General features: G+C 39.8%; 2 protein-coding genes across 2 annotated transcripts; one reads left to right on the forward strand and one right to left on the reverse strand.

Moving 5' to 3' along the window:
- Window positions 1-942: 942 nt before the first annotated feature.
- On the reverse strand, window positions 943-5,709 carry LOC310810392 (stress-associated endoplasmic reticulum protein 1-like). The gene is made up of 3 exons (XM_083678135.1): window positions 5,452-5,709; window positions 5,168-5,243; window positions 943-2,040 (listed from the first exon to the last, which is right to left on the reverse strand). The coding sequence occupies exons 1-3, from the start codon at window positions 5,533-5,535 to the stop codon at window positions 2,000-2,002; spliced, it is 201 nt and encodes a 66-aa protein (XP_083534261.1). The 5' UTR covers window positions 5,536-5,709; the 3' UTR covers window positions 943-1,999.
- Window positions 5,710-6,307: 598 nt separating this feature from the next.
- On the forward strand, window positions 6,308-13,402 carry pcyt1aa (phosphate cytidylyltransferase 1A, choline a; the record flags this gene model as incomplete). The annotated part of the gene is made up of 9 exons (XM_083683490.1): window positions 6,308-6,606; window positions 7,776-7,893; window positions 8,061-8,160; window positions 11,258-11,374; window positions 11,591-11,742; window positions 12,170-12,248; window positions 12,347-12,489; window positions 12,756-12,944; window positions 13,187-13,402. The coding sequence occupies exons 2-9, from the start codon at window positions 7,783-7,785 to the stop codon at window positions 13,400-13,402; spliced, it is 1,107 nt and encodes a 368-aa protein (XP_083539616.1). The 5' UTR covers window positions 6,308-6,606; window positions 7,776-7,782.
- Window positions 13,403-17,053: the final 3,651 nt, after the last annotated feature.

The raw sequence follows: 17,053 nt of genomic DNA on the forward strand, positions 1-17,053 counted from the left end.
TTTAATTTTTTCTATGAGCTGCCCATGTGACTTTAGAGCAGGTATGGTGTTATTTGTTGTGTTTCCGTTCATGCTCTTGATCTTTTGCCAGAAAGTGTGAGGATTTGTGTCGTTGATGGTAAAAGGTGGTTAATTTTGCATTTGTCTTTGAAGAGGGTTGACCTTGTTCTTGAGTTCTGGTGTCCTGTTCCTTCCTCGGGGTTTAGAGATGATGGTTGGGATGCACTCTTCTCGGGCTTGGCTGAGGATGTGTCCAATGTTCACAGCCATCTGGTCTAAATCCTGGGATTGTTGGTTTCAGTTCTTACACAATTTCTGTATTCCCAGTTGGTTTTCTTGTAGTTGTATCTTCTCTTTCGCTGCCTATATCATGTCTCACATAAAAGGTAAGTTGTTTACTGGCCAGGTCTGGGGAGCAGAGGATGAGGTCAAGGATGTATGTGCTGGAGGTGGAGCAGTGGATGTGTGTTGGTTCATCATTGTTCAGCAAAGTGAGGTTGGTGTTGCCAATGGTGTCCCTCAAGGCTGTGCCAAACTGGTTTGTGCTTTTACAGTTAAAATCTGTGTTTAGCATTAAAATCTCCCACAATGATGGCGTGGTTATTGTTGTCAGTGAGGAAAGTAAGCAGTTTTGCTGATGGCGTTACACCTGGTGGACAATAAACACTGGCAGTTAGAAGGTGGTGTGGGGATTTGAGTAGTTTTGCTGTTACATATTCATTGTTGTTCAGCTCCACTTCTGTGAGGTCAAGATAGACTTCTGAATAATCAATGTCTTCTTTTATCAGGAGCACCACACCCCCTCTGTTTAATGCAGGCCGTTCTCTCCTGAGGATGTTGAAACCCTACAGACAGTGGCCTAGTTGCCCACCTGTTATAGGTGTATGTATTGTGGGTAAAAGACAAAAAAGTTTACATAACAAAAGCACACAAAACAATACAATGATTTACCATATTTTAATAATTTTCCTTACTGCAAATTGCTAGCAAAGGCATATCTTATGCACAGTACAACAACCAGGTGGTCATTTACAGCCACTCCTTCACTTCTGAACATCATAACACGAACACAGATCGAGGATAAGCTTGTGCATTCAACCATGATTTCCATCCAAATTCAAGACGACTAACAATTTCAAGACTGGACAATTGCATCACCTCATCTTAATTCTGCTAATACATATTAAACTGACTGTAGACTAGTTGATGTTTCCCCTCCCCAACCAACGCCTCAAGAGGCAGGGGCAAATTGATACAAAATTGATGTAAGTTAGACAGCATTGGATAACCATGAAAATTAAGATGCAAATCGGATTGCTTACCACAATGCATCATTTGTTTCTACTGTTGGATTGTTATCTATTAAGTATGAGAATTACAACTGGCTTTAAATCGTGTGATGAGACTTCTGACCAGTCTAACCAAGGTATTTGGTAATTAACTACTCAACAGAAAACTAATTGGGACCCTAAATTAAACTAAAAATAACAGTTCTTTCAATACAGTAAATTATAGATGAAATCACAATACATTACAATGCAAATTACAACACATTGTTGGCCAATGAAAGTTCCAGGGAGGTCCACCAAAGACAGGAATATAGCTCATGATTTCACAAGACGATTAACATGCCTGAGATTGACAATACATCCCTTTATTATTTCAGAAAACCCACTACTGGAATGCAACTTGTATGGCTTTTTGGTGGTGGAAAGTGTTCTCTTATTCATTTAAGGCACAGGAAAGGAATGACCTGACAGAGTTTTGAAAAAGTAACTAGAAAAATAAGAAAAAATAGAAAAGATTAAATGAAAATAAGCAAATGAAGAACAAGAAGTCACAAAAATTCCAAGACAGTGGCTCATCGTCCTTGGCTTAGCTTTGTACAACTTAAGAAGACTGAGAATGTTGAGTGAGGGATACTGGAACATCATTTAACAGAAAGGGAGGTGGTTGTTGGACGGATACCAAGTGGAATGGACTCATTGTAGGTGTCATCCTACATGCCCATCCGAATGCTCTGGATAATCTGGAAGATAGCTGTGGAGAGAGCGAATTTAAATGTTAAACTCTTGTTAATTTTTTTACACCTTATAGTCAGATGGCTGACTATAAACTCAAAGTAGCCCTTGGACCAGGACAACCTGTAATCCATGGTTCAGAGTTGCTTAAATAGCCACTATTTGCTTCCACTAACTTTAGCCACGGCTAACAAAAAAACAATGGGAGTGATGGGGGCAATTAGACAAAATTCAAATTGCATGGCCTAATCAACTCAAATGAACTTTCTGACTTGGTAGTTACTTTAAGGTGATTTGGCCACAAATATTGAACTTTGTCTAATTGCCCCCATCACTCCCATTGTTTTTTGGTTAGCCAAATCACCTTAAAAGTAGTTGGCTGAAGTTAGAAGTGGCTATTTAAACAACTCTGAACCATGGATTACAGTTTATCCTGGCCCATGGACTACTTTCAGGGTAAGGAACCATCTGACTATAAAAGGTGTAAACAAGTTAACTATCCCTTTAAGAAAATAAAATACACTGGAGTTCAGGGACAGCTGAGTCAAAGAGCTTAGAGCCACCTCATGAGGCTGGAAAACCTACCCTGGAATGGAGGGTTTTTAATAAAGCCACGTTTTCACAAACAGCTGGGAACTGACTGGAATGTTCCACCAGAATCATTTACCCAGTTTCCCCATTTTGAACCACAGTGAGTTTATCCCTCCTTTCTGTAAGGTAGTCATTTCTATATCCAGGGTGAGTAATATAATTTCTCTATTACATTTTGATCTCTGACAGTGTTGCCAAACCACTGACTACACTAGGTGGGGTATCCAACTCCATAGCCCTTGCCATGGAGTCGGAAATACTTCACCCTGTACAATTGAACTTTGGCCATTGTGGTCGCAAAAATCTTCTTTCAAATGTCCCAATCTTTTTAGAACAAACATTTTGCAACGTGTGGGAGGTAATCACATTTCAAGCCCCCTCCATCTTCATGGTAGTCAGGACATCGATGCACAATACTGATGTCATATCATGTTCTTCTACTATCGAGAAGATAGATCAGCTGTATGAATATACTTATGTATTCAAAATATGCATATTTTTCATTTATTCATCTGTAAGACGTTGCTGATGCTTGCAGACGACGCATTGTTGATTGCATCTGTAATCCCATATCATTCAAGTCAAAATGTTTTATTAATTTTGGTGCTAAATTGACCGATTGCAGTAACATCAAATAATGGTCTGAATTAAATAATGAATGTTAAAATATTCTTTAATGCATGAAAACACTAACGATTATTTAGTTGTCAATTAATGTGAATATTATTATAGCGATTAATCTAAACATTTAATTTACACAAAAAACATTTTTGAATGAAATTGTACGTATTGATAATAGTTCACTCAGTTCACTGTGACACATTCATTCGATTAATGTCTGTAAACTACCAACCCCTGCACCCCCCCCGGACAATTGCACTACTCTTACAGTATTCCTATAAACTGTACATACTGTATCCACACTTGTACAAACTGCTCTTACTCCATACCACTGCTCTTCTGTACATATGTCTATACTGTTCATAATGCACATATCCCTATATTTTCTTTAATACTACTGTTAATACACTGCACATATCTGTACATACCTGTTTATACTGTATTCCATATTTATTCTGCTATTACCCTAATGTTACTGTTAATACATATATACTGCTAGACTGCATTGCCTATACAGCTCATATGCTGCTACACTGTTCATACTGCATCCTATTTATTCTGCTTATAATGCTACTGCTAATTCATATACTGCACTACTTATACTATAATGCACTACTATACTGCTCATATACTGCACTACCTGTATATACTGTTCACACTGCACTTTTCTGCTTTTTTGCACTTCTGGTTAGACGCTAACTGCATTTCGTTGTCTCTGTACTGTACTCTGCACAATGACAATAAAGTTGAATCTAATCTAATCTAAATGCTGTGGATCCATACTATACAGGTATGGGTGAGTACATGCAATTATCCATATCCTCCTTTTTTTTATCTGTTTGACTTATTGTACTTTATTGTCTTATTGTCTTATAGGAATAGAGCACCCATCATTTGTCATGACATGAATTATATCTATGCCCCGCTAAATGCTGAAAGAATCAAATTCATTATCAGTTGGAGCTGCACTTTCGGATAGCATTTAAAAAAGCAGACTACAGATTACTTGAGGATGCAAGTAGGATGAATTTTGATCAACTGTGCACTGCGCAGCACACATGGTTATTGTTTAGTGTTTACTATACAGAGTAGGCTATGATTGCAAAGATGCATGTTTTTTTGTTTTTTTTGCTAGTCATGCAAGCATACACTGTCATTGAATGTAGCCCTTTCAACATGTCACAGCAATGTTGCTGTTATTACAGTGCTGTGCCACCCTGTGCGTCAAGTTCCGTCTTGACTCCATGATGCTTCCCTTTCAATTGTTTGTGCATGGTAGTCGTACTGCTATGGTATGCCATTTGGGATTTGCACAGTGAACAAAGTATGATGATACCCGAGTTTAGGTGTTGTGACGTATCCACTGTAACCTTAGCTTCTCGTCAGAAAACAGATGCTGATTTCGAATGTATATTGTAAAAATGTCAACAGTATTCATCTTTCTGTACAATTTCAAAAGATTTTAATTGTAACAATAACGTGCATGTATAATGGATGTTTGTAGTTTGTTAACGTTTATTATGAATTGCAAACGAAATCTCATTAGTTAAAAAAAAAAAGCATACGTTTTTCTCAACTCGTCAGTCTGTGTCAGTTCTTGGAAGATATCGCAACACCTGTTGGAATGTGAACACCTGCGCAGTACACCCTAGAAAAATAAAACAAGATTCTGCATCCTGACGCTCACTGTTCTCTCTTAGGCGAAGTTGAGATAATGGTCCCCCTATATTTCTGAATTCCAAATCTACCCCTAGCGCCCATAGAAATATAAATTATAAATTAACATTCCATGCTAGCGCCTACCCTACACTTAGCTTTGAAAAACGAATACGCCTAGGGTTAAATCATTCCCTCTGACGTATACTTTAATCATATTAGATGCGTCTTGGCTTGGTAAACCGTTCGACTAGGCTACTAAAATGTAGATAACTCACCTGATCCACAAACAACGAAGATGAACAGCGCCAAAAGCCACGGACCAACAGCCACTTTATCATCCTGAGGGGTTCTCTGTGTCAAAGACCACACAAGTACAGTACACGTCATGCTACTGTATAATCGTTTCAGGTCAAACTTTTTTTTTCTTACCAGCAATCTGCAAATTGGCATTTCTAAACGACGCAAATCAACTTATGTTACAGTCATAACAAGGTGGAAATGGTATATGGGCTGGAAACTTCTAACAAATATAGTTTACAGAAAATGATCAAAATCTTACCGTGGATTTGGCTACGTTACCCCTTTGCGTGATATTCTTGCTGTGTTTTTCGTTGGCCATGCGAATTCTCTGTTTGGCGACCATCTTACAAATCACTAGCCTAGGGATTCTCTTATTGAAATTTTAAGTAATATAGGATTAACCAGTGTACGACCAGCTGCTCTCGGTTCCAAAAAATTCAGGAGAGACTTCACCAAAGACAAGCAAATGTATGTCTACGTTTACAAATCCTAACCCCGCTCACACAGGAAGACCACATTTCCAACTAGCCTATAGGAACTCACGCCGGAAGCTTTAAAATCTCGTAAATACAAGGCCACGCCCCTCTACTCGGGTACGGACGTCGAGTTTCCCAATACTTGCCTTGACCCCACAACAATATCTTACTGTTGGCCACTTTCGACATTCGATGTTGTAGTTATTTTTATGATTCAATAAACGTTTTCATGGGTTTGGTGTGTCATTATCAAAATAGTTAGCTGCCATCACAATCATTACAGTTGAAAGACAATTGTACTCCACTGGACAACCACACCACCAGTTTTGTTTTTATTCACATCAGCACATTTTCACACCAGAGACCAAACTTCCATGTATATATGATCATATATTCATGACAATATATTGAAATGCTGAAATATTCTAAGAATTGTAAAGCAATTAAAACGTGTAATATCTGTAACACCTTTTCCATAATTGTAATGTATTGTAATTCCCAATCATCCTTGTAAACGTCTGTCCTTAATTGCCATGCTATTGTGTTGTACATCAACTTGTACATCAGCCCCCCAAAATCTGTCGCCTACCCGAGACCTCGAACGTAAAAAATCCGTCATTTCCGGGAAAGGTGGAACGGTGTAGTTCCTGGCTGTGGAGTAAAACTGTCACCCTTGGCTGTAATTCGGTGGACGTCAGCTTTCTCCTTTTAAAAATACTCATAATAATAATCCGTCTGCCCTACTCCCGACACGTCTCCTGTAAGACAATTTGCTTTACATTGGAGTAGCTGCATGTTGATTGTCAGTGCGATTTAGCCTACTTGCTAACAGCTAGCCAGCTATCTAACCCAGTAGAGTGCACTGCCTGATCGCTGGCTACAAGCTAGCTAGCAACGTCATCCCAGTTTAACACTGCAGACTCCAAGCGCAGCATACGGTGAGTGAACCGTGTTTTTATGGGTCTTTTTCAGTAACCTATTTACTAGTTTTATGTTAGAGAAACAGGACCAGCATCGGTTACCGTAACAGCTCTGTTTATTGCTAAAAGTTAGCAAGCTAGTTTTAACCATACAATACCATAGCAGGCATAGAACCGTCCATAGTTTTAGCTAGCTACAAGATAGCAGGACAGCTGCACTTCGAGGTCACTGTCAGCTAAACTAAAGCGAGCTTGTCGTGTCAAATCGCACGCAGATGTAAGAAATGTATGTGATCTCCAAAATTTTCAGTTCACCACATCATATTTCTCATCTGACACACACACACGGTTATGTGAACATTGTGTTTTAGCTGTTGCAGCTCACCACCAGTTAATATTACAAGTATGACTTTGCAAACCCCATGGTCGCCCTAGCTACTTGCCATTAGCAACCACTTTTAGACATGACATGACATGCAATGTAAATCTATTGCGACAAGTGTGCCAGCTCTCTAGCTGCAACTGCAACCCTACTGCTTCCCTTTCGGGTTGCTTATATACATAGACGAAAACATAAAAACACGCCGCCGCCGCAAGGCAGAGTTGTCCTGAGTAGAGAAGGTGCGCTAGTTGCGCAAGAGGTCCCACCCACTGATCAATACCAGTGGTCTCACCTCTTGACAGGTAGCGTTGTACCCACACTTTTGTTTGCGAAAAAAAAGAAATACCAAATAACATGACAGTCGGTCAACAAACTCAACTATATTTTAGGGCTGCCTATTACTGCTGCCTTTTGTGTAGAAGCCAGGAATGCCCGGAATGGGGCGGGGCAGAAATCCGAAGTTTTTTTTTTTTAAATGGATCAACTTCTGTTCAAAACTGCCCTTTTTTTCTCTTTCATATATGTATCGAGATGAAAACGTTAAGAACTACCGAGTGTTGACTTGGGGTATGTGAAGATGATTTATAGGCCGGTGAATATGTTCACTGAGAGCATGTATTCGATAATGTAACAGACTTGTCTGACGTACCACCCGACCTTCCTACCTCCTCTGTCCTGCCAACTGAGCTGACTGTGAAGAAAGGGTGCCGCCTTGTGGAGAATAGTTGATGAATAGACATAGTGCAAATTAATTGAAAAATGGCAATACATACATCTTTCTATATTTTATCCTTTGCCCTCCCAGCCTCAGGATGGAAGCCCACAGTTCAAGCCGGTTGCCCTCTAGGAAGAGGAGGAGAGATGGATCCAACGGAGAAACGGAGGAGGGAGAGCAGCCAGGAAAAGTCCCAAGATGCACTGTGGTGAGTGATAAGACGGTGTGTGTGCGCGTGCATGCGAAGGTGTTAGTGTGTTTTTTTATGTTTGTGGGTGGAGAAAGTGATGGGGAAAGTATTGTGTAATCCAGGAGTTGATGAGTGTTTGTAAGTTTGTTGCACAGGCAAAAGAGAAATCTGTCTTTGTGCACTAGGGTTTGAAAAATCCGGCCCCCTTTGCAGATGAGCTGGAGTCAGCTGAGGACACTCCGTACCTGCGAGTCAGTATGGAAGAGGCAAAGAGGGGAACCCCATGTGAGTGTCACACACACACACACACACACACACACACACACACACACACACACACACACACACTCACCCAAACTAACACAGATGTGCTCCCACACACATTTGCACTTTCTTATTCAAACACACATCCTCGCTCCTTCAGGCAATTTTTTTGTTAAAGCGATAATTCTCCTTTCTTAATGTATGACATACCTTAGATTGTAGTTGTCTGTTGACCAGTAGTGACACCATCTACGAAGCGCCTGTCATTCCATTTGCCACAGCAGCGTTAGCATACAGTTGAAGTTGGAAGTTTACATACACCTTAGACTAATACATTTAAACTCAATTTTTCACAATTCCTGACATTTAATCCAAGTAAACATTCCCTGTCTTAGGTCAGTTAGGATCACTACTTTATTTTAAGAATGTGAAATGTCAGAGTAATAGTAGAGAGAATTATTTCTTTCAGCTTTTATTTCTTTCATCACATTCCCAGTGGGTCAGATGTTTACATACACTTAGTTAGTATTTGGTAGCATTGCCTTTAAATTGTTAACTTGGGTCAAACATTTTGGGTAGCCTTCCACAAGCTTCCCACAATAAGTTGGTGGAATTTTGGCCCATTCCTCCTGACAGAACTTGTGTAACTGAGTCAGGTTTGTAGGCCTCCTTGCTCACACAAGCTTTCAGTTCTGCCCACAAATGTTCTATAGGATTGAGGTCAGGGCTTTGTGATGACCACTCCAATACCTTGACTTTGTTGTCCTTAAGCCATTTTGCCACAACTTTGGAAGTATGCTTGGGGTCATTGTCCATTTGGAAGACCCATTTGCGACCAAGCTTTAACTTCCTGGGTGATGTCCTTTTTAAAATAAATAAATAAATGAATAAATAAATAATGTTTTTAGGGCATTTCTGCTTTATTGAGAGAGAGACAGTAGAGATTGATGAAAGAGAGAGGAGGGATGACATGCAACATATATCGAGGGTCGGAATTGAACCAGGAACCTTGCGATTACGTGGTGTGCGCATTAGTGTGCTACACCACTAAGTGCCCCCTGGGTGATGTCCTGACATCTTGCTTCAATATATCCACAATTTTCCTTCCTCATGATGCCATCTATTTTGTGAAGTGCACCAGTCCCTCCTGCAGCAAAGCACCCCCACAACATGATGCTGCCACCCCGTGCTTTATGGTTAGGATGGTGTTCTTTGGCTTGCAAGCCTCCCCCTTTTTCCTCCAAACATAACGATGGTCATAATGGCCAAACAGTTCAATTTTTGTTTCATCAGACCAGAGGACATTTCTCCAAAAAGGAAGATATTTGTCCCCATGTGCAGTAGCAAACCATAGTCTGGCTTTTTTATTGTGGTTTTGGAGCAGTGGCTTCTTCCTTGCTGAGCGGTCTTTCAGGTTATGTCGATATAGGACTCGTTTTACTGGATATACAGTGCCTTCGGAAAGTATTCAGACCCCTTCACTTTTTTCACATTTTGTTGTGTTATAGACTCAATTTAAAATGAATTAAATTAAAAGTATTTGCCATCAATCCACACACAGTACCCCAATGACAAAGCAAAAAAAAACGTTTTTAAAAAAAAAAGAAATTCTATAAATTTGTTAAAATTGAAATACCTCATTTACATAAGTATTCAGACCCTTTGCTATGACACACTTAAAATTGCATGCTAAAATGCAAAAATGTATCAACAAATCACTCAAGTTGAATTGAGTCCATCTTAATGCAAGGATCATTTTGGAATTAATATCTCAGGGTCGCATTCCTGAGCAGTTTTGTTCCTCTCCATTTGCTCAGTTTGTAATGACAACCTGATCAACACAGTGTGTAATTGATTCCTATGCAAATCACAGACCCTATAAAAACAAAGATATTAATTCCAAAATTACATGAACTATTATCCTTGCATTACAATGGACTCAATTCAACTTATTGAGTGAATGTACATGAGGTATTTCAGTTTTAATAAATTTACTGACATTTCAAAAAACCTGTTTTCGCTTTGTCATTCTGGGGTATTGTGTGTGGATTAATGGCAAATTCTTTTAATTTAATCGATTTTAAATTGAGTCTATAACACAACAAAATGTGGAAAAAGTGAAGGCACTGTAGATACTTTTGTATCTGTTTCCTCCAGCATCTTCACAAGGTCCTTTGCTGCTGTTCTGGGATTGATTTGCACTTTTCGCACCAAAGTACGTTCATCTCTAGGAGACAGAACACGTCTCCTTCCTGAGCGGTATGATGGCTGCGTCGTTCCATGGTGTTTGTACTTGCGTACTATTGTTTGTACAGATTAATGTGGTACCTTCAGGCATTTGGAAATTGCTCCCAAGGATGAACCAGTCTTGTGGAGGTCCACAATTTTTTTTCTGAGGTCTTTGCTGATTTATTTAGATTTTCCCATGATGTCAAGCAAAGAGGCACTGAGTTTGAAGGTAAGCCTTAAAATACATCCACAGGTACACCTCCAATTGATTCAAATGATGTCAATTAGCCTAGCTTCTAAAGCCATGATATCATTTTCTGGAATTTTCCAAGCTGTTTAAAGGCACAGTCAACTTAGTGTATGTAAACTTCTGACCCACTGGAATTGTGATATAGTGAATTATAAGTGAAATAATCTGTCTGTAAACAATTGTTGGAAAAATTACTTGTCATGCACAAAGTAGATGTCCTAACCGACATGCCAAAACTATAGTGTGTTAACATAAAATCTGTGGAGTGGTTAAAAAATGAGTTTTAATGACTTCAACATAAGTGTATGTAAACTTCTGACTTCAACTGTAGCTTTGGCTAGCAGTTTTACATGGATTCTCAATCTAGTACAACAGCATTGTCTGCATTACAAGCCTGAATCTACTCATATTGTCATAAAATAGAATATTAAACAGATGCACCATTCTGAAGCTGTGTAGTATACTTTTTTCATAAGTGTGACCTCAATATTTTCGCAAACATTTGGAATAAACTGGCGTCTCTACTACCTGTATTTGCTAAAATAATTATGATTTTTGGGTAAGCTATCCCTTAACATAAGTGCACAAATGTACCATCTGATTGGCTTTCATTAGCATGCCCTTCCTTTGCTCCCACAGCTGATAGGCCAGTCAGGGTGTATGCAGATGGGATCTTTGATGTGTTTCACTCAGGCCACGCTCGTGCCCTCATGCAGGCTAAGGGACTCTTCCCCAACACACACCTCATCGTGGGTGGTAAGTGTCGGTTCAAGTCTGTGTTTTCCTTATCATTGTAGAGGTGGAGATGCAAGCCTCTCATAGAATGAGGTTGAGAATTCAAGGGACAGAGTTGGGATAGACATATTGGTTCTTTCGTGGAATTTAGCATTCAAGCATTGCATGTAGTAAATGAGGATGAATGCAGGTGTTTTCATTCCTTCTGTACCTGTGTGTCTCTTCCTCTCATCTCAGTGTGCAGTGACGACCTGACACACCAGTTCAAGGGGTTCACAGTCATGAATGAGGACGAACGCTATGACGCGGTTAGCCACTGCCGTTACGTGGATGAGGTTGTCAGGAACGCACCCTGGACGCTCACGCCTGAGTTCCTTGCCAAGCACCGAGTGAGTAAAAGAGCGAGAGAGATTCAGGGAGGGGTAGATGGAAGACAAATACATGTTCAGAGGTCAGATAACAGTGTGTTCAAGGGGTTTGTGTATCTTGTCTGTATGTATTGTGTACATTTGTGTGTGTGTGTGTGTGTGTGTGTGTGTATATATATATATATATATATATATATATATATATATATATATATATATATATATATATATATATATATATATATATATATACACACACCAGGTATATAGGTTGGGAAATGACCAGAGCTTTATCCTTTACCAATCAGTGACTGTCTGTGAAGACTGAATGGTTGTCGTGATTTTTTTTTACGTCTGCCTGTGAATATATCTCTCTTGAACCCTGGTTATATATATATGTGTGTGTGTGTGTATATAATGTCTGGTTGTTGACCCCTGACCCCTCCAGATCGACTTTGTTGCCCATGATGACATCCCATACTCCTCAGCAGGCAGTGACGACGTTTACAAGCACATCAAGGAGGCCGGTGGGTACCATGACAACAAGGAATGTCAACCTTGAATGTCCTGTGTATCCATCACGGTTGACCCTTACCCTTCCCCCTTTTGACCTTTGTGTCTAAAGGTATGTTTGCGCCCACCCAGAGGACAGAGGGCATCTCCACCTCTGATATCATCACACGCATTGTGCGTGACTACGATGTGTACGTGAGGCGCAACCTGCAACGCGGCTACACTGCCAAGGAGCTCAACGTCAGCTTCATCAATGTGTGTTACTATTATTATAACTATAAGTAGTAGTTGAATTTGAATACATGCTTGTAATGAGGAATATGATTATTTTTTATCAAGTGGTCTGGTGATAGTCGGAGGTAGAAAATGGACAGCATTCCTATTAATAACATTCCAATCATAGTACATTTGTTGCAGTTGCATTGAATGAAAGGGACTATTTGGAATATGATTTATTTAGTTCAGCTTAAATTCCTCTGGGCTCTGTAAGATGTGTCCTTGTACTGCCCCTTGTCTGTCAGGAGAAGAAGTACCACCTGCAGGAGCGTGTGGACAAGGTGAAGAGGAAAGTGCGCGATGTGGAGGAGAAGAGTAAAGAGTTTGTGCAGAAGGTGGAAGAAAAGAGCATCGACCTCATCCAGAAATGGGAGGAAAAATCCAGAGAGTTCATCGGCAACTTCTTGCAGATGTTTGGCCCGGAGGGAGCACTAGTGAGTACCTTTATGTGATTCTATCTCTGTGTGCACTGTGCATATCAGTTATCTGTTAGTGTGTCTCTCTGAATGTGTGTGTTGACATTAATTCATAATTTCTATGTCCAATGAACTACAAATGAGTCATATACCAATTAACTGAATAATTGATTATTCCCTCTCTTCTCTTATTCACTCTCTCCCATCCCTTATTGTCTTTTCCTGCTTTCCCTCCCCACTTCTATCCTCTCCCTCTGTAGAAGCACATGTTGAAGGAAGGCAAGGGCCGGATGCTACAGGCCATAAGCCCTAGACAGAGCCCTAACAGCAGCCCCACACGCGAGCGCTCCCCCTCGCCCACCTTCCGCCTGCCCTTCTTCACCAAGACCTCCCCCCCCCCCTCACCCCCACTCCATCACAGCGCTGCACGGGGATACACCATCAGTGAGGATGATGACGAGGATGATGAAGATTAAACTTCCCACCTGTCTATCGTGTCCTCAGCATTGGAAATGGAACTTCTCCTACCAAGCACTATTTTTTTTTTTTTTTTTAATCTGTAGAGCATTCTCCCTCTCTTTCTTTCCCTTCTTCTCACACGCCTTTCTTTTCAATTGTTGGTGTCCATTTCATATGGACTGTTCCATATTGTCATCAGCCAGGGGAGGGGGGTTCAAGCTCTCTTTGAATTCAACAATCATTGTTGCATTTTCAATGCACATTATAGACATGTATGTTTTATTTTAACACGGTCAGCTAACACGGTCACTAACACGGTCAGCTAACACGGTCACTAACACGGTCACTGCAGGCTTTGGGGTTTTGCATACAACGTTACCTTCATGTTTATGTTTGTCTCTTTAAACCTCCATGTCATCAGTTGCGTAGATTAAGCTACGTACAGTGCCCTCCATAAGTATTGGAAAGAGGAAGCATTTTGTCTTCTTTTAGCTCTATACTCCCAACAGTTTGGATTTGAAATCAAACAATTACTATGGGATCAAAGTAGAGATTCTCAGCTTTAATTCAATGGATTAAAGCTGCATTTTTTTTTTAAACATACTCCCCCTATCTCAGGGCATGTATTGGAAAAAAGATCATGTCATGTCCAAATAAAGCACTCATGTTTAGTATTTGGTCAATAATCCTTTGCATGCAATAACTGCCTGAAGTCTGCGACCCATTGACCCCACCAAATGCAGGATATATTCTCTGGTGATGCTCTGCCAGGCCTGTACTGCAGCCATCTTCACAGTTGTTGTTTGTTTTTTGTTCTTGTCTACAGGAATTTAAATGCTGGCTCAATTGGATTTAAGTTTGAATATTGACTTGGCCAGTCAAGAACTTTTCACTTTTTGGCCCTGAAAAACTCAATAGTTGCTGTATGTTTGGGGTCATTGTCTTACTGTATGATGAACATTCTGCTGCTGCTGTTACATCATTAATTAAGACAGGTTAGCCAGTTCTTGTGGCAGCTGTACATGCCCAAACCATTGCACCCCCTGCACCATGTTTCACAGATGAGATGGTATTCTGTAAATCTTGGGCAGATCCTTTTCAGATCCAGACCTCTGCAAGCTTTTTAGGGGATAACTAGTGGTTTGCACATTGCTGGTGATGTATTCTGCGGACAGTTGTTTTTGTTTTAAAATTATGTGAGCATTCTTCGGTCATCCACTGTAGAAGTCTTCCTTGGCTTACCAGCCCGTTTGTGATTTCTGAGCTCATCAGTGCTTTCTTTCTTTTGTAATGATGTTACAAACTGTTGATTTTGGTAAGTCTAATGCTTTGGCTATGTTTCTGATTGATAACCAGAAACACCTGTCAAGCCAATATTCCAATACTTTTGGTTGTCCTGAAATAGGGGGGCTATGTATAAAAAGGGTTGTAATTTCTAAATGGTGAAACTAATTTGAAAAAAGAAAACATTGAATTAAACTGAGAATCTCGTATTTAACCTCAGTAATTGTCAAATCCAAACTGTTGGGAGTATTGAGCTCAAAGAAAACAAAATGCTTCCTCTTTCCAATTCTTATGGAGGGCACTGTACTGTACATGCTTTAACAAAAAAAAATATGGAAAAGATAGGCACCGTATAATTCTATTTAGTGTCAATCTTTTCCTTTTGTTGAAGCATAACTGGATTGACATAACCGATGGTGTGGGACATGTCCTCATATTGACATTAGACTAACTTTGAGGTGTGAAAGCATCTAAAATTGATGTGGGAATGTCCTTTCCATTTTCTGTTCACATTATCACATGTTCTTCTCACTGATAGGAAAAGGTGTAGGGGATTGTATTGCACACTTCCTTCTCAGGATGTTATTGAAGCATAACAGTAGCATAACCTCTATTGTGGTCTGCTATGGGTTTCAGGAGAAGTGTTTTATCCACAGTTGGATCTCTCCACAGACAATCTATAAGTTGATGATTTTCAGTCGGAAGTTGGAACCATCATTGTTCTCTGACGACACCTCCTGTATTGTTTGCAATTGTTTCTTGTATAGGCATGTTTGCGATGTTGTTGATGGTTCTGACTGATCTGGACTCAGCTTGACCTTTTTGCACAATATAATAATATTCAGTGTCAATGGTCTGACTCTAGATCAGTCTTTGGACAGTGGTTTTCAATGCACAGCACTGGGTTAGGGTTAACCGTGCGTCACGTTCAGTAGGGCAGAAATAAGAGAATACATTTGCAAACCAAGTGGTAGTACCAAAGTTTCAAATCGTAACACTCCATTTGAAAATGCTCTCTGATTTGTATCCAAGGTCACCTGTTTGTTGTTTTTAAATGACTGTTATAATTTTAGCCCTGTTGAATCTCACTCCTGCTGTTGGGAATTTTGGTCCACGATGAGTGTAACCCCCTTCTCTCTGACAGCTGTCAGTCAGTCTGGGTTTGCTGGTCAGTAGGTGTGGCCAATCTGTCTCAATGGTGGCAAAGCAGGGTGTTTGTTCTATTTAGATGAAACATGGGATTATTTTAGTATTGTAACCATGTTAGATTGTCTATAAAAGGGTTGATGGTGGTAGGATTGCATCAACTTGAATGCTTTGAGATCTCCCTGAAATCAATCAGTTTAAAACTGCTTCTTAGTGGGGGCATGTCTATAGATTTCATAGCAGTAAGAGCTTAACCTCGTCCCCAGGCTGTGCACAGTGCATATTGGGCAGAAGCATCTGGGAACGAGATTAGAGTTGTCAATGCGATAAGACAATACCATGCACTGTCTCCCTGGTGCATATGTAAATGGATCTACATATTGTATTAATGATTATTTTACTGTTTTGTTAAGGTCCTGAATGTGCAGGTCAGAGAATGAAAAAAAAACAACAGAAAAATTAAAATGCTAACTGTTATTGTGTCTGTGAAATTTGTTTTGCTGTTGATGGTGAACAAAACATCCTTAGCACATTGGCTGCATCCAAACATTCACACTGATTACTAAAAGTATATACTACAGTAGGATTTAAGCCATACTGGGCAGTAAACAATACATGTCTACTACATCTCAACCATACTAAGAATGTCACCTGCAGCTAAACCATGTTGTTCACTGCAATTTTCACTAAGATTCAATTTCACAATACCCTGCCCCCTTTTCCTGCTCTATTGAATTGTGGGACTGATATTGAAATGTACTTCCTGAATAGTGAGCAGTGAATTCATACTACATGGAAGGGCAAATCTAGTATAACATTCTGGAATTTTGCATACTGAAAAACATTATAATCATGTGTACTAAAAATGCGTTGCACTATGATAGTTTGTTCATGGCCATTGACATCCTGGCATTTTATAATTACTAAATTTTGGTACATTTCACAGCCTACTACAAAACATTTTGATCTTACATACTGAAAATGCCTACTAAATAGTATAAACTATGGTGGTTCGGACACAGCCATTGACTTTCCAAGTCATTAGCGTCATGTGTGATATCCTTGAGGTCTCAGGCCCCTGTACTGGAACCTACTAACTCAATCATTCTGTAACAAGGACAAACTTCATAAGAACAGGAAGATACATGTTTGTATCAGGTTAAGATTATAATGAACCATCAGCAGACACATAAGGAGGTCATGATGGAACATAATGGAAGTATTAAATAATTAACTAA

This window comes from Argentina silus, assembly GCF_951799395.1.
Source record: "Argentina silus genome assembly, chromosome: 1".
Lineage (NCBI taxonomy): Eukaryota > Metazoa > Chordata > Actinopteri > Argentiniformes > Argentinidae > Argentina > Argentina silus.

Bases quoted from the DNA above. Each gene is read 5' to 3' on its own strand.
- LOC310810392 (XM_083678135.1), bottom strand. From the start codon at position 5,535: ATGGTCGCCAAACAGAGAATTCGCATGGCCAACGAAAAACACAGCAAG. The intron at 5,244-5,451 runs GTAAGATTTTGA...TCTTTGACACAG, and splicing joins GTAACGTAGCCAAATCCACG to AGAACCCCTCAGGATGATAA. The intron at 2,041-5,167 runs GTGAGTTATCTA...CTCTCTCCACAG, and splicing joins CTTCGTTGTTTGTGGATCAG to CTATCTTCCAGATTATCCAG.